Source organism: Ursus arctos, unplaced genomic scaffold (assembly GCF_023065955.2).
Source record: "Ursus arctos isolate Adak ecotype North America unplaced genomic scaffold, UrsArc2.0 scaffold_18, whole genome shotgun sequence".
NCBI classification, from domain to species: domain Eukaryota; kingdom Metazoa; phylum Chordata; class Mammalia; order Carnivora; family Ursidae; genus Ursus; species Ursus arctos.
Window position 1 is genome coordinate 59,011,544 of NW_026622852.1, and position 16,328 is coordinate 59,027,871.

The 16,328-nt window shown below is 58.6% G+C and overlaps 2 protein-coding genes across 2 annotated transcripts; one reads left to right on the forward strand and one right to left on the reverse strand.

The window, feature by feature from the left end:
* Positions 1 to 1,310: 1,310 nt before the first annotated feature.
* On the reverse strand, positions 1,311 to 8,388 carry GLT6D1 (glycosyltransferase 6 domain containing 1). The gene is made up of 4 exons (XM_044389527.2): positions 8,315 to 8,388; positions 5,512 to 5,556; positions 2,476 to 2,613; positions 1,311 to 1,977 (listed from the first exon to the last, which is right to left on the reverse strand). The coding sequence occupies exons 1-4, from the start codon at positions 8,386 to 8,388 to the stop codon at positions 1,311 to 1,313; spliced, it is 924 nt and encodes a 307-aa protein (XP_044245462.1).
* A 3,121-nt stretch (positions 8,389 to 11,509) lies between these two features.
* Positions 11,510 to 13,148, forward strand: LOC123001874 (epididymal-specific lipocalin-9-like). The gene is made up of 5 exons (XM_044389528.2): positions 11,510 to 11,605; positions 11,914 to 12,050; positions 12,194 to 12,267; positions 12,643 to 12,753; positions 13,093 to 13,148. The coding sequence occupies exons 1-5, from the start codon at positions 11,510 to 11,512 to the stop codon at positions 13,146 to 13,148; spliced, it is 474 nt and encodes a 157-aa protein (XP_044245463.1).
* The last annotated feature ends 3,180 nt before the right edge of the window (positions 13,149 to 16,328 follow it).

The following is a 16,328-nucleotide window of genomic DNA, read 5'->3' on the forward strand; positions in this document are numbered from 1 at the left end:
GGCGTGACACGATGGGGGCCCCGGGGCTCGGCCCCAGGTGGAGCCCCGCCCCCAGCCTGCTTTCCAGGAAGCTAGGGTCAGTGGTCCTTGGGATTTTACTGTCTCACTTGCTGTCTGGGGAATGCTCGCGGCCGTGTTCCCTCTGGCGGCCGCGACATGGCCCCACAGACGGGCGGCTTGAACATCAGAAGCGTCTTCCCACCTCCTGGAGGCCGGCGTCCGAGGTGCCAGCGCAGCAGGGCCGCTCGTCCTTCTGTGTCTGTGTGTCCTGAGCTCCTGTCCCACCAGGTCCCCAGTTCGCTTGGATCGGGACCCACCTTGTGACCTCATTTACTGTGACTACCCTGTGGGGACCCTGTGTCCAGGAACCCATGAGCTGCAGCGCTGGGGACGTGACACAGGCGTGACACTGACCAACGCTGGCTACTGTCCCACGAAGGACCCTTCTGCCCCTCTGCCCTCCCAGGGACTCTCAAAGCCCTCCCTGCCCTAAACAGACGGCCGCTGTGCTCCCCGCCACGGCGGCCTGTCCCCTCCCATGGGAAGCGGCTCCCCCTCCTGGGCCACCGCGCTGCCCCCGCCAGCCCCGTCCCCCTCCTTGATTTTAGCGCTTCTGACTTGCAAAAGCAAGGCCGTGAGCGGTCTCCTGTGCCATGCGGCGCCACCGGCTGCTTCGGGACACAACTCTGACTTCCCCAAGTACTTCCCACGCCTCGCTGCCCCCGGCGACTGCCTCCGCCGCACAGCGCAGGGCGTACTTCCTTTATCATGAATCCACGTGCTGCAGCTTTAAAAATAATGACCGCCCGTCTCTGTAACGACAGAAGACAGGTGTGCGTTTGGTAGGAAGCCTGCAGGTCACCTGCGTCCTTCACATGCTGGACAGAGACTATTCGCGGGGATTAGACACAGCCGCGCACCCCAGGACGGGGGCACGTCACACATTCTACGAGTGAGCTGATGAACATTCATTGTTTTCCCTTTATTTTATTCCTTTGCCCATTTGTGTGTATATATATTTTTCCAAACTGCAATCTTTCTCCATTAAAAAAGAAATCATTTTTTGCCTCCTGAATGACGAGCCGGCTCTCTACCATGTATAGATCCCAGCATCACTGCGATTGAACATTAAATAATCACTTTTATTCCGTATCCTGCATGGACCAAACTGGACGGTTCAAAACTGAAAGGAGAAACTTTCCTACGGATGGCGTCAACGCTTACGCCCCCGGAAACCAGGAGAGCTTTAGGCCGCCCTCTGTGCTCAGGAATCCGCGGCTACGCGGTCGGTCGCAGGAGGGGCCGGCGAGTCAGAAGCCCGTCTGGGAGCACTGCGCTGCCTTGACCAACCAAACCTGTCCCGGGGGCCACAGCGCCATGTCCCAGCTGTACTCCGGAGACAGCAGCTTGGAGGGCTTGTGGATGACAAAGTACTTGTTCAGGTGTCTTTCGTAGGTGCTGTTCAGCCCGTTTTCCTTGTCGCGAATAACCCCGTCCAGATATTCGTTGATGAAATTCAACATCTCCAGGGGCGTGCCACCAACGACCGTGCCGTCATAGTAGAAGTCCCCCTGTCCCAACGGGATGCACGCCGCTGATCCGGGTCTCCTCTCGTAAGGGAGGTCCTCCGTGTCTTTAAAGTACCACCAGGCATGGAGCTGAGCCACGGACGTGCCCAGGGTCTCCACCCCAAAGTCATTGTGGAAGACCCTATTGGCCGTCATGCTGAAGAGAAAGTCAACTTCGTCCTGAATGTGCCTTTCTATGTGCGCAGCTAAGTTCTTCATGTGCGTGAGGTGGAAGTCGTCCCGGCCATTTCCTCCGACGCTGAACACCTGGAATGTCTGCAGAGGCCCCGGCTGCAGGTGGGGCCGCCTGCGGACGGCATCCACCAGGATGTAGAAGACAACTCTGTGGCCGGTCATGAAGTGCTCACTGGCCGATCGCACGAACAGCTCCAGGTGCTGATCTGCAATCCTGCAAAACACACACACGCACAGAGGGCGACGCTCCCTGAACACTTTCAGGAGAGGGACACGTGACAGCACACGTGTTGTCTAACGGACGAGTCACCGATGCTGCGGGACCCCCGCGGGTAAGGGTAGGCAGGTCAGGTCTGCAGTTCCGACTGCACTGGTTAGTAAGACAGGATGTAGTGAACCGGGGGGTCTGAGAAAACCCGTTAATGTTCTGAAACAACAGTTGGAAAGAAAGGAACCGTGAGCTAAACAATGTCAGGAGAGACAGCCGAGGGGCACGAATGACCCTCCTAAGCCAGGAGAAAACCACGTCCCGGTTTTGTACGGAACAGCCAGATACAACATTCATGGGTACCTTCGGGCAGCACGAATGACCCTCCTAAGCCAGGAGAAAACCACGTCCCGGTTTTGTACGGAGCAGCCAGATACAACATTCATGGGTACCTTCGGGCAGCTTCCGGAGAAAGAAGGTCCCCGCGTGCTCGTTCGCACTTACCTGCCAGGAGCAAGGACAGCCAAGCCTACGGTGAGGTTCTGTGCTCCGTAGTAGTCTTCCAGCACCTGCCTATCGAAAGTGCCTTCCCATATAACCGGAGCAAGCCAGCCTGTGGTCGTTACAACGTCAGGGCGTTTTCTGTTAAACAAAGGAGAAGCAAGTAAAGCAGGCCCTGTCTTTACTACGACCTCAGCAGAGGCCACCTGACGCTTAGAGCACTTACGTGTGCCAGGCACTGGGTCGAGGTGGCTTAAGCAGCTCACCCAATCGTTGCAGTGTCCTGTGTACTACGTAATAAGCACTATTTTGGTCCTTGTTCTTGGTGTGGGGAAAGAGAGGCATAGGTTGGGTGAGTGAGCTGCCTAATACCACAGAGCTAACACACGTGGGTCGGTATGCGAGACCCAGCAATTGATGCCTTTGTCACCAGGCTGCCTGCCTTTGAGCCCAGGGGCCGCCTTCTCTGAGCTCCACTCAGCTTAGATGTAGGCAGCCTGGAGTCAGAGCACCCTCTGATACCATCTGAAGCCAGTGCTGCAAGCACAGTGCCTCCACCTCCCCACATCTCCCTAAGTCCTTCTGTTCTCCTTCCCCCTCCTCTTCTCTCTCCCCCCTCTCCCTAGGAGATCAAGAAGACACTTTTCTTTAAACCTCTCCTTCTCACATTACGTCCGTCAGTGCCATGCACCAGAAATAAAAAGACGAGTCCAGAAAGGGACAGAGACATTAGGTTTGCTTCCAGTAACAACAGAACTTAAAACATGCAAGGCTGGTTCAACTTTTGAAAATCATGTGATGCACCCACCATTCCAAGAAACTGAAGAACAGTCAGATGCCCGTATCAACACAGAAAAAAAAATTAGACCAAGTCCAACAACCATTCATAATGAAAAAAGAGAAAGACAAATTCCCAGAAAAATAGGAATAGAGGGGAATTACCTAAACTGGATAAAGAGGATCCACAAAATTCCCATGGCTCACATCATACTTAATGATGAAAGACTGCATGCTTTCTCCCTAAAACTGGGAAGAAGGCACGGATGCCCTCACCAACTCTTATTCAACAGAGTTGTGTGAATTCTAGCCATTGCAATAAGGCAAGAAAAGGAAATGAAGCACTGGACTGGAAAGGAAAAAGTAACAATGTCCCTGTTTACAGAAGACTTGCCTACATACAAAATCCTACAAAATCTGCCAAAAGATCTCCAAGAACTAATAAGTGAAGTCAGCAAGGTCACAGGATGATACGAGATCAGCACACACTAAATTTAATCTCACTTCCATCTACTAACAAGGAGCATGCAGAAACTGAAATTAAAAACACAATGCCATTTACAGTTGCTCCCAAGAAAATGAAGTATTTTGAGACACCACTGTACCCACTACAAATAAGTCACGCCCTGCAGCCCCCGGCAGCAGCTCATCTACTTGCTCTCGGTGTCTGTCTTTGCTTATCCTGGGAATTTCATATAAATGGACTCATGCCATATGTGGTCTTTTGTGCCTGGCTTCTTTCACCTCCCCAGTTTCCAGGGGGGTTCTATATTGTAGCATGAATCAGTACTTCATTCCTTTTATGGCTAAATAATATTACATGGCACAGATTTTGTTTATTCACTCATCAGCCTATAGACATTTTGGTTGTTTACATTTCTCAGCTGTTATCAACTGTATTGCTATGAACACTTCTCTGCAAGATTTTCTGTAAACATATATTTTTAATTCTCTCAGATACATACCTAGAGGTGAAATTTCTGGGTCGTCTTGTAATTTCATGGCTAACTTTTTGAGGAAGTGCCAAACGTTTCCAGGCAGCCTGTTTTGTTGGCAGCACCAGGCAGCATAAAGCAAGAACTCTGGGGACTGACATCAGGCACCAGCTTTGGAAAACGCCGGGCACGATCTTCTGGGCTGGACAGTCCAGCACCCTGCCCCCCAGGGGCTCCACCTCCAGCCTGGTGAGGCTGCTGCACATGTGTGCCGGGTGACATGCGTCAGAATGATGCCAGCAAAGCGCAGAAATGACCCATGTGCTCAGCAGGACAGCTGGCGGATAAACTCGTGTATTTCCACATAGCTGTCCAAAATGAGCTACGGTGATGTGCAAAATTCGGGGGAATCTGACAGTGTCGAGAGAACACGTAAGTCCCAGGAGAGTCAGGGGACAGGGTAAAGGGACGGGAAAGGACACGAAGCTGGATGCACATTAGAATTTTTGTTGCATTAAAATCAGCAAGCAGGCAAACTCATAAATAACACAAACAGGCTCTGCGTGAACCAACGAGGATGGCGTCATGGATCATGGATGTGATTCATCTCAGAAGCTGAGGTCTATTCAACATACATGCCTATGTGAGGAAAGCATCGCGAAGATCAAATACAAAGGAATGATGAACATACTACACTACCCGCAAGCGCAGGAGTCATTACGGACTTGCCCGTGGACTTGGGATATTTTAAACTAGCGGTTTTGCCTAGAATAAATGATTTTCTGATGTCTCCGTTCATCCACTGTACCTGAGAAACCAAAATGGCACAATTATTGAAGGGAAGTTCAAGGACCTACGTCCGAGTTATAAACGCCTGCCTCTTTCACCGAGCAACTCTGTCGGGGGATTTGTCCCACAGATCAGGTCACACGACAGTGTGAAGAGACCTATGTACAAGGTTAGTCACTGAAACCACACTTGCAAAAGCCCCAAACCACAGACAATCTACAACCAGTAGGAGCTGGTTGAGTGGATTATGGTGCATGACCGTAAGGCCGGATACCACGCGGCCATTCCAGACGGGGGTCTCCCCAGTGCGGTCCCCAAATCGACAGCAGCCATCCCAGTGTTCTCCAACCACCTCCAAAGAGAGTCTGTCACTGACGAAACCAAGAAGGTCAAGCCAAGGAGACCGTGTGAGTATGAACAGCCCTAAACATGAAAACTCCAGGCCCCGAAGCCTCCCAGGGCCACTATCATGGGGTGAAACACCACTCGCTCCACACCGAGCACCATTGTTAGTGTGAGCAGACGTGTCTCTTCTCACCTAGGATTAAACCAGTCTGAGAGCCGCAGTTCTTCCACTTCATCCCTGGGTGCAAAGAGAAAACCAAGTTATTACGAGTCATCTGTGTGTTCAGCCGAGATTCCCAAGCCCCCGTGGCAGGGCAGGCGCCGGCCGGTGCTGGCCTACAGCTGTGGACAGACAGCCCGCGTGCTGCCCTCGGGGAGCTGGGGAGGCGGCCCCAGCGGTGCCCAGCGGTCGGGCCCGATGGCAGGGACAGGGCTCTGGCTGCATAAATGGTACATTCCACCCGGTCTGGGGGTCAGGGCGACACTTGGAGAGGAGCTACCTCTCCGGGTCAGGAGGGGAACCGGTGGTCAGGGAAGAGGTGCGGCGGACGAGGCGACGGCCAGAGGGGGGACGGCGAGAAAGGGCTTGTGGGCAGGGTGCTGGGAGGATTTACAAAACCCCCAGTAGGCCCAGATTAGAGGCTGTGCACCGAGACGGCAGGCCTGACGCCCTCATTGACCGCCCGAGCGGCTCTGCCGCGGTTAACGGAGACGGGCTGGAGGAAGACTCGGGCGCCCGTCTTTAACTCTCTTCTAAACACACGAGTCACCTCGAGTTTTGTTGTGCTCTAACAAGATCAGGCAACTTGCTTCCATCGCGCTGGGACGCGCTGTGGGTAAGGGAAGAACGGCGAGCGCGCCCCGATTTCATTGTTGGATTCCCCAGGGCTAGGCTGTCAAACTCCAGATTGCCCCCACAATCTTCACTAAAATTGTGAAGTGACAAGCGGGGAGCTTGCTAAAAAGTGGCCATTTATGTGTTTATTTATAACCAGGCTCCACATCCAATATGGAGCCCAACGCGGGGCTCAGACCCACGCCCCCCGAGATCAAGACCTGAGCTGAGATCAGGAGTCGGACGTTTCACCAACTGAACCACCCGGGTGCCCCCAAAGTGGCCTTTTTTTAGAATGCTGGGGTCACAGATCCTGGGGTCCCATGGAGCGATGGAGGCGTGAAAAATGCATCTGGTTGAAGAGGGGATCCTGACCTAAGGAAACCATCGGCCTGGAGGGAGGCGCTCGACCCACAGCGGAGTCGGCCTCGTCCTGGGCATGTGCGTGAGGGGCTGAGCTTGCAGGGCGCGGACGACTGTTGTCACGTGGCGGGCCAAGGGCACCCAGCTCCGTGCCACACGCCCACCCCTTCCGCACACCCCGTGCTCACGCGCCCAGCTGCTTGCAGTGCAGGCCGAGGTTGCCGATCCCACGAAACCCACCGTCTGCTGACCCCAGGGAAGCAAACCGTCACACGGTCATGCGGTCCCTCCTGGATTCCCCGTGGGCTCCGGGGGACAGTAAGCCTTGCTGTGTGAGACTGTCCTCTCGTGTCCTGTCTGTTCTCTGAACACCACCACCAGCCCTGGACCTACCACACACGTACGCACGCACGCACGCCGGTCTCACGGCCGATGGGCAGGAAAGCTGACTTCCGGGTTGCGGGCAGGGTTTTCGATCTCCGGTTTCTCTGTCGCCGTGGGAACCCGCCTGGCTCCCGCCCCTTTGCTCTCAGTCTGCAGGCCTTCCCACAACAAACCCTCTTGCCAGCTGATGCCCCTTCTGTAGGGAGGTTTGCCAGACAAAATTCAGGACTCCCGTTCAACGGAGTCCAAGATGCCGCGTGTGGCCTTTGCAGGCTGGTCTCCTTCACTCAGTGACGTGCATGGAAGTTTCCTCCGTGTGTTCACGGCTCGTGCGAACGGTATCCCCGTGTCTGGACGCACCACGCCTGATTTACCCACTCACCCACTGGAGGGCAATCACGAAGGAAGCTTCTAGAAACACCTTGGGTAGGTTGGTGCTGGGTGTATGTTTTTAGCCACCCCCCCACCCCCCGCCCCAGATAAATAAGAACACGATTGCTACATCGTCGGAAAGACTATGTAGTTCTGTAAGAAGCGGCCAAAGTGTCTTCGACGAGGCTGCCCCATGTTGCGTGGCCCCAGGCACGAACGAGAGTCCCGCTGCCCCGCGGCCTCGCCCGCGTGTGGTGTCGGCAAGGCTCCGGGCTGGGGTCATTCTCACGGGCACGTGGTGGTGTCTCATTGCTCTGACCGGCAACCAGGCACTGACGAATCACCCAGAGCCCGTCTGCTCTCTGTGTACCTTCCGGTGAGCTGTCTGCTCGGATTGCGCCCGTGTTCTCCTTAGGTTGTGTCCTCGCTGTCGAGCTGCAAGAGTTCTTCCCTTATTCGGTTACAAGCCTTTTATCAGACACGCGTTTCGTGACGGCTTCGTTCTTAAAGACGTTATTTCTCACAATATGGCTGCTTTCCAAACAGCACTTGGGAAGACCGCCGGCTCACTAGAAGGTCGTGCGGAGTGGGAGAGAAGGCGAGACCTGGAGTTTTCCTATAGGAGAGAATTCTCACGGGTCAACCGCGGGCCGCCCCGGGGCACACCTGCTGCCCCGCGGCTGCTCGGGCCGTTCCCGTTTGTCCAGACGAGCAACCCGTGCTGTCCCTCACCTCGCTCCCCTTTTCCTTCATGGCTTTTGTTATGTAAACGCGGACAGTGCCCACACTGCGATCGTCTGCCCGCTCCATCTGGAGTGGAAAGCTCCCCGAGAGCAGGGCTTTGGCTCCCGCTGTGCCCTCCGAAATCATGTTACACATTCACAGAGGACCGAATTCAAGTTGGTACACGTCGCTGTGTCCCACAGAGAGAAGGGCAGGTCTGGTCACTTTCGAGGGTGTTAGTAACGTCTGCACCAAGCCCAGCACTTCACGGACTCTCTGCCCATCACTGCGGTCAAGACTCACAGTATTTTATGTTTACCTGAAATGATACTCAAGCAGCACGTAGTATAAGACACATGAAATCAGTAACAGCATCTTTCTCTTGCAGTTCATGGTCTCCTGGAGGGAAGAGCAGAGAGCAGCAGATTTTAAACAGTGAACAGTTCCATGTTTGCCACCTTCCCGCCACGGATTTACAACGTCTAGGTGGCAGACCTTGGGACACCAGCCAAAGCTCCTACGTCTGGAAGGGGAAGGAGGCTTGGGCGGGGACCTCCACGCAGCTGGCGCTCTCGGGCACCGGGCGCCCCTCGCGGGACTGGGAGCGCACAGCCTCTGACCCTCCGGCCATGCCTCGTGCAGCTCCGCCCGGACCACAGGGAAGAAATGCACCAAATCTCCCCACTACCCGGCTGCCGTGAGGAGGAGGGCTTCCTGGAGTAGGAGGCGTGACAGGCCCCAAAGTAGCCTTTTTGTTCTCTTTCCTCCCACAATAGCAAGATGGCTCATGTACCCCAAGACTGCGGTGGTTTAAATAAAAGCTATGAGCTCCCTCTTAGGCCGATGCTGTAAACAGGGCTTACAACCTAAATCACAGGCACGAAGCTCTAACGTGGAACTCTGGGCTCCGGCCAGACCCCCGAGCTTACCCTGGGATTTCTGGCCCCAGGGCTGCAGGGTTAGGTGTTGAAGCAAAGCGGAGGTCTCTGGCGCTTCATTCCCGAGCCCTGGGCTAGCGGGCAGGAGGCTCCGATCTGCACTGCCCCGCTCAGGGGCCACCAGCCACGTGCGGCTCTCGAGCACACGAAACGTGGCTGCTCTGATGTGAGAGGTCCTGGGGGTGCCCAAAGCACACTGCCTGGGTTCTGAAGGCAGATGCAGAATGAAAGAAAAGAATGAAATCTCCTTAATAACTGCAGACGGATGAGATCTTGGAATCAGAACAGTCCAGACCTACTGAGCTTCCACTTGTTTCTTCGACCTTTTATACTGTGGCTTCGAGAAAACCAGACGTTGCAAATGCAGCCCACGTCTACTTGTATTGGACAGTCTGCTGCAGACAGTGCCACGGGGCATGGTTTTCACACCCCGCGACAGGCGGCAGACCCCCCCTTAAATAAATTCAATGCCCTGGTGACATCATCCCCATAGTCACTCAAACTGTCCACATCCCTCCTGAAGAGTCCCTTTACCTGGCCGGGGGCGACGTAAGGGACAAGCTGGGTGCTTCCCAAGCATTGTCTGTGGGTCTTCGTGAGGCCACAGGCCGGACGCTGTCCCCTGCTCTGCGGGTGGTGACGTCAGCAGGCCCTTTGATGATGCAGACGTCAGGAAGTCTCAGTCATAATGATGCATCTGCTGGGGGGGGGGGGGCTTCTCGTCGCTGCCCCATTTGTCCCATTTGAAACGTAAAGGACGGGGCGCCCGGGTGGCAGCTGCCTCTGGTTTCGGCTCAGGTCATGATCTCAGGGTCGTGAGATCGAGCCCCACGTCGGGCTCCGTGCTCCACGGGGAGTCTGCTTGAGATCCTCTCCCTCCCGCTCTGCTCGTCCCCCTGCTCATGTGCTCACTCTCTCGCTAAATGAATAAATGACATCTTTTTTTTAAATGTAAAGGATATTTCTAAATGCTCTTCTGCTTCTCGTCTCCTCTGTTGTCCCCTCCTTGCTTTCTAGCCACTGACCCTCGCGGGGAGGTGTCTTGAGCGGAGAGTGTGTTCACGCCTGTGACAGACAGCGTGCCCTCTCCTTCCCTTGTCCCGCCGTGGCGGCTGATCTGGTTCAGGGCCGCAGGGCGCAGCCCGTCTGGTGCTTTCCAGCCCGCCCCTGCCGCACTCACCGTTCTGACTGTAGACACCGCACGTGGTCAAGCTGTCCGGCCCGTCAGATCATAGCACGCGGGATCCCACCACCATGATCTGTGGTTGTAACATGCACCTTTCCTTACTCCTCCCCTTTGAAAATTCACGATATTAGTGAGAGCCTAGCATGATGCACGGTGCCTGGGCTTCCTGAGGCTACATAACAAACGGCCACAGACTGACTGGCTTCAAACCACACAGACGTGTCCGCACAGCCAAGGGGGCGCGAAGCACGGGCAGCAGGTGTCACAGCAGGTGCACACCCCCCCACCTCGGGCCGGCGGCATCCCTGGCGCTCCGTGGCTTCCAGACGCCTCTGTGCTCACGCGGATGCTTCTCCCCTTGGGCCCGCGCCTCCCCACAGCGCCCCCGGCTGTTCACACCTGTTTCTGCACGCTCGGCCGCAGGGAAGGCCCCCTCCTGCCGCAGGCCTGGGGTTCTCAGAAGGCCCCTAGCGTGGAGCCCCCAGCCCCCAGGGAGAGCAGACAAGGCGGGAAGCGACCCGCCCCGAGCCACCGCCCAATGCCCGGCCCTGGGGGAGAGTGACCTGGCGGGCTCGCTCCTCGAAGTCGCCAAGGACGCCCTTGCACCTGGACCGCCTCATCTCTCCACAGGCCTCCATGATGCCACCTTTACCTGAAAGTCAAGATCAGTTTTGAATTATTTCGTATTTCTGTCCAGCATTTGCGGAGCAGAACCTCGACGGAGTGTCCAGTTGGGGAGGCAGCCCAGGCAGGCCTAGCGCAAGGGCAGTGGGGGGAGGCGGAGGCCGCAGGGGGCCTCTCTCGTTCTGGCCCCACCACTGGGGCCGCCTCATGTCCCCTCCCCTGGGATTCATCACTTACAGGGCTCCCTGCACCTTCCCTCCAAATTCAGTGACATCCTCAAGGCCAGGATGGCCCACACAGTGTCCCGCACGCATGGCTGCCTGGGCACCTGAATGTTCTCAAATCCGGACGCCCGGGCCCAGGCAGGGGAGGGAGCCCTAGGGGCAGTCTGCTGCCCGCCTCCAGCAGCTCGGAGAGGCCAGGGAGGCCCCAGCGTCATCCGGGGCCCCTGCAGCCTGAGGGGGGGTGGTTCCAGCCCAGGGTCCCTCCAGCCACCCTCCCCCCACCGGCCTGACCTGACCTCCCCTTGCGTTTCTGACCCAGACGGACACTCTGTCCTAGCAGATTGCAGGGTGAGCCCACCATTGGCTCCAGGACATCCGAGATGGGGGGAGGTGGTGGCAGCGGCAGTGGCCTTTGGCCGTCTTCCCAGCATGCGGAGGATGAGTGGGGAGGACAGGCAGTGCTGGGGGCAGAGGGGCGGAAACCACAGGGCAGAAAGGGATATAAGGGTGGTGGGCCGCGGGTGAGGCATCCACTAGGGGGAATGGCACTACTCCTGCTGAGCCTGGGGCTGAGCCTGGTCTCTGCCCAGGAGCTCAACCCCCGAGCCATTGTGCGGAAGAACTATAACATGGCTAAGGTGGGTCTGGGGTCGGGAGTCTGGGCCTTCCCTCCATCTGGGGTCTCTGACCTGGGAGGAGGACACGGCTCCTGGAGGGCTTGCTTCTCCTCCCCGAGCTGTGACGGCTGCGGGGATCTCTGGGAGGGCAAGGAGGACTCTAGGTGGGCAGAGGGGATGCTGCGAGGGCAGGGAGGACCCTGGGAGGGCAGGGAGGGGAGGACCCTGGTTGGGAGCCATACACCCAGGGGCCCGGCCCCAGGAAGGAGGCACCAAGAAGTCCCAGGGCTGCAACCCAGGCTCCCCGCCCATCGGGGCCTTGTCTACAGGTTTCAGGAGTCTGGTATTCTGTGTCCATGGCCTCGGATGACATGAAGCGGATCGAGGAAAATGGGGACCTGAGGGTCTTCATACGGAAGATTGAAAGCTTGAAAGACGGCGGACTGAAGTTCCATTTCTATTTCATGTGAGTGCCGTCCGTCTCGGCTGGGACTGGGGAGGACGGGTGTCCCTCCCACACCACCCCATACAGCGAGAGGGCAAGGCGGCCCCCTGGGGTCGTGCTCGGGGTGCAGGCCAGCTGTCCAGCATCACCCCAGCTGGTTTCAGGGTGCAGGGGGAGTGCGTGCAGGTGGCCGTGGTCTGTGACAGGACGGACAAGGACGGGGAGTACACAATCAGCTGTGAGTACAAGGGGATCTTCCCCGGCTGGAGGCGGTGCGGTCCCGTCCCTCGGGGCCTCGGCCATCTCCTGGTGAGCTCTGACTTAGCGGATTGGGGCCTCGTGACAGCTTGACCGTGCCGTGAGAGGACCGGCCCGGCACATGGCCCTCGGGAAGGTCCCGGCCCCGGTCCTGGGGAGGCCGGCGTGCCAGTGTGGGGCTCAGGGGAGGGGGCGTGCACCGCTCCGCCGACGCTGCCCAGGGACCTCCGCTGGGGTGTCACCCCTCCTCCCGCCAAAGGCCACCCGCCCAGCACCCACGCCTACGGCCACACAGCACAGCCAGCGCATAACCCACGGGGGCCGGGGGGCCGCTCTGAGCCGCGTCTCCACGCAGATGAGGGCGACAATAAGGTGTGGCTGTCAGAGACCGACTACACCCTGTACGTGACCTTCCATCTCCGGAACACCAGGAACGGGACAGAGACCAACGTGCTGGCACTCTACGGTACCACCACCTGGCCCTCCTGTCTGCCGGGGGAGACTGGCCAGGCCCCTCGGGGACCCCTCCTCTGAAAACAGGCCCTATCCGGTGGGGCTCTGGCCGCACACCGAGGCTGCCACCTGCCAGTCTACCCACGGTCAAGTCACATGGTGGAGTGTGGGGGACCCTCCACGTGGCACGGCCCCCGTCTCTGCCCAGGGCACCCCCCTTCAGCCTCGGCACTGCCCAAGTCCCCCTGAGACCTCCTCTGCACATCGTCCCGAGCCAGCAGCAAGGAACCCCAGCCCCTGCTGCTCTGTTCTCAGGACGGGTGCAGGACCTGAGTCCCAGCTTCCTGAAGAGATTTGAAAAAGTCTGCAGAAAGTACGGGCTGGGTCCTCAGAACATCATCAGCCTGAGCAACCAAAGTAGGTCCCACTGCCTTCCACACCAGCAGCCCTGGGCCGGGGGACGTGGGGCAGGGGTGTCCTGGGGAGCCCCAGGCTCTCAGGGCTGGGGGTGGAGACCCCAGTGAGGCCCCGTCTGCGAGCCAGCTCTGTCTTCACAGATAACTGTTTCAAATACAAGAAGTAGAGGAACCCACCCAGGCCTTCCGGTGCGTGAGCTTCATGGCGGGGCGGGGCGCAGGGGGGTGGCACGGGGTGCAGTGGGAGGAAGCTGGACAGGCGTGGATCCGCTTCTGCAAACCCAACCCTCCCCCTGCCTTCTGGGATGGTAGCGTCCGAGCACACGTGCCAGTGTCCTGGGGCCACGGACTGGGAGCTTTATCACCACAGAATTCACTCCTCCCAGCTCTGGAGGCCAGAGTCCGAGGTCAAGGTGCGGACAGCCACGCTCCTGCCGGAGACTCTTGCAGCGTCTGCGGGCTCCACGCACCCCTGCACCTGCGGCCGCGCACCACCAGTCTCTGCCCCCGTGTTCATACGGCTTCTGCTCTGTGTCTGTGTCTCTCCTCTTCCTCCTTGTAAAGGACACTTGTCACTGCATTTAGGGCCACTGGACAATCCAAGATGATCTCATTTCAAGATTGTCACCTTAACCACATCTGCAACGACCCTTTTTCCAAATAAGGTCATATCCACAGGTTCTCGATGTTGGGATTGGAACATGCACGTATTTGGAGGGACCCCATTGGGACCCCCGTTTCCCTTCTGAGCTGTCCTCCTTCCTCAGGGGCCAGCCACGTCCCAGCAAAGCTCGCCCCCTACCCACACTTCCCAGGGACCGGCCCTCCACTGTCACCCCATCTGAGAGGCAAGGACCCCACGACACCTCCGGGAGGCGGTGACTGTCATCCCTCAGAGAAGATCAGCTCAGCAGCTGGGACACGGGACGCCCGCCGCACCCCATGTCTGTGGCTACATTGAGTTCCCACTCGTCCACAGTCCATCCATTCGTGGACGAGAACTGCTTGCGCCTTGGACATTTGTCCCAGAAACTTGGAAATAAGTCCACGAGCACCTGTAGGTGTCCTGCCTGGAGACGGCCCCACACCCCCACAGAGGAACAGCTGAAGACACCAGTCCCCGCACCTCGGGACACGGCTCGTCGTGAACAGGAAGGAGCTGGATGGTCTCAAGGCCGTGGTGTCGGGTGACTGGCGCCAACCCCAGAAGGCGACCCTTTAGGGCTGCACTGGCCAAAGAGTCTCAAAAACCACCAAAACAGAGAGCCACCCTGTGACTTCCCGGGCCGGGGGGAGAGGGTGCGGCTCGAAGGGGGGTCCCCACGGATCTGGACTACGGTGGAGGGTTTGGGCGCCTGCTCGCACCAGGAAAAGCACAGAACCGTAGACGCACGCTCACACGCAGCCCGCCATGCACGCGAGTGCAGGGGGCGCCAGGGCCCACGTCCGGGGGGACGGTGGGCAGGACGGTGGCGTCAGGAGGACAGCTGAAGGGCACCAGGGGTCTCTTGACTCTGTTCTCACAGCTGCGCATGCGTCTACAGTTACCTCAAAATAAAAGGTCAAAACAAAGAGAAACTCTGTGTGTCCTTCTTTCCAAGTCAGCCCAGAAAAATGCTAGAAGGGTCAGCCCTCCACCCCATTGTCTCCCCCTCCCCAGGCTCAGCCCCAGGCCCCACCACCATCGCTGCCCCCTTGCTTCCCGCCTGGGCTTCCCACCGCCTCCCCCACTGCCCCTGAGAACAGGGACCAGACTCCCTACGCGTGCTCTGTAAACACTTCACCGGCTGCTGGGCAGCTCCCGGGTGGGCAGCCGGGCAGGGCGAGGAGGGGGCTCTCCTGGCCCCTCGACACCACCGGTCCGAGTTGCAGCTGGCCCTGCCCTCCCTCCACAGGGGAGCACAGCCGGGGATCTCCCCACAGCCCACCATTCCAGAAATCTCCAGGACAGACATCTGGGCAGGACGGCCCTGGCTGGGGTCAGAAGTACAGGATTGAAAGCCAGCTGTGAATCTCAAGGGGGTCCACCCCACAGCCCCTGCTCCGGGGTGCTGTGGGGAACGGTGTCTGCTTGTAACAGCTGAGTCAGGCTGCTGTAGGACCAGGGCTCAAGGTGCTCCGGGCCCGAGATGGAGAGCTCCGCGCTCCTTCCAAAGACGCCGGACGCCAGACGCGGGACAGAGCGGCTCTCCCAGGATGGGCAGGGAGCTGGGCCACACCCGCACCCCCTCAGCCCACCCGGCCTCCAGCTCCTGGTCCGTAAGCTCAGTCCAGCCTGCTGGGCCGTGGCAAGGGACATGCGGGAAGCTGCCCCCTCGGCGGGGCCCGTGGGTACGGAAAGTCAGCGTTTGGGGGTCAGAACGGGGGCTTCCCAGGAGGGCCAATCAGGATGTGGCAGAGAGCAGAGCTGGAGGAGACCCCAGCACCCCCCCACCCCACCCCCCCGCCGTCTGAGCCGGGCTCTGGCACTCAGCGTGTTCTGCAGCCCACCCAACGCCAGAGACCCCCAGGAGGACGAGCGGCAGATGCAGTGTTGGGGAAGCCGGGCCCACGGTGTCGGGGTCAGGGCAAAGCCCGACTTCGTGGGGGGCGAGGGAACCGCCAGGAGACCATCATCGCCCCGGCGTTGGGGCAGCCGAGGCCCACCCTCGGTGAGTGACTAGGACCTAAGCCGTGAGTCTGGCATGATCAAAATTAAGCAAGCTCGTTGCAGGAGAGCAAATAGAAAAGTCACCCAGTCGCCCCCCAAATGCCAGTGCAATCCTAGCAGGAAAGTGCTCCTCGGTGTTTGCTGGGATCCGAAACGCTCTTACTTCCAGTGGAAGGGGCATCGGTTAAGCCCTGACGAGCCCTGCGCAGCCCCCCCCCCCCGCACTGGGCCCCTGTCACATCATGGGAGGGACTGGGTGCCATGCCCTCGGCCTGGGAGAAAGAGCCCAGGGAGCTGAGCGGGGCAGGGCGCCACTGCCCCAGTATGCCCCCTGCACGGCAGCACGAATCCCTGCTGGACCCGATGGCGCCGGCCCAGTGTGAGCGAGGGAAGCCCCAGGGCAGGGCCAGCTCTGGAGTCCTGCTCTCTAAGAACAGAGGGGTCTGACTGCATGGTGCTGGCGGGGGGAGGGGGGGGACAGGAAGGAAGGGCTGCTGCCCCCTCCCCACCCTCGGAGGGTGC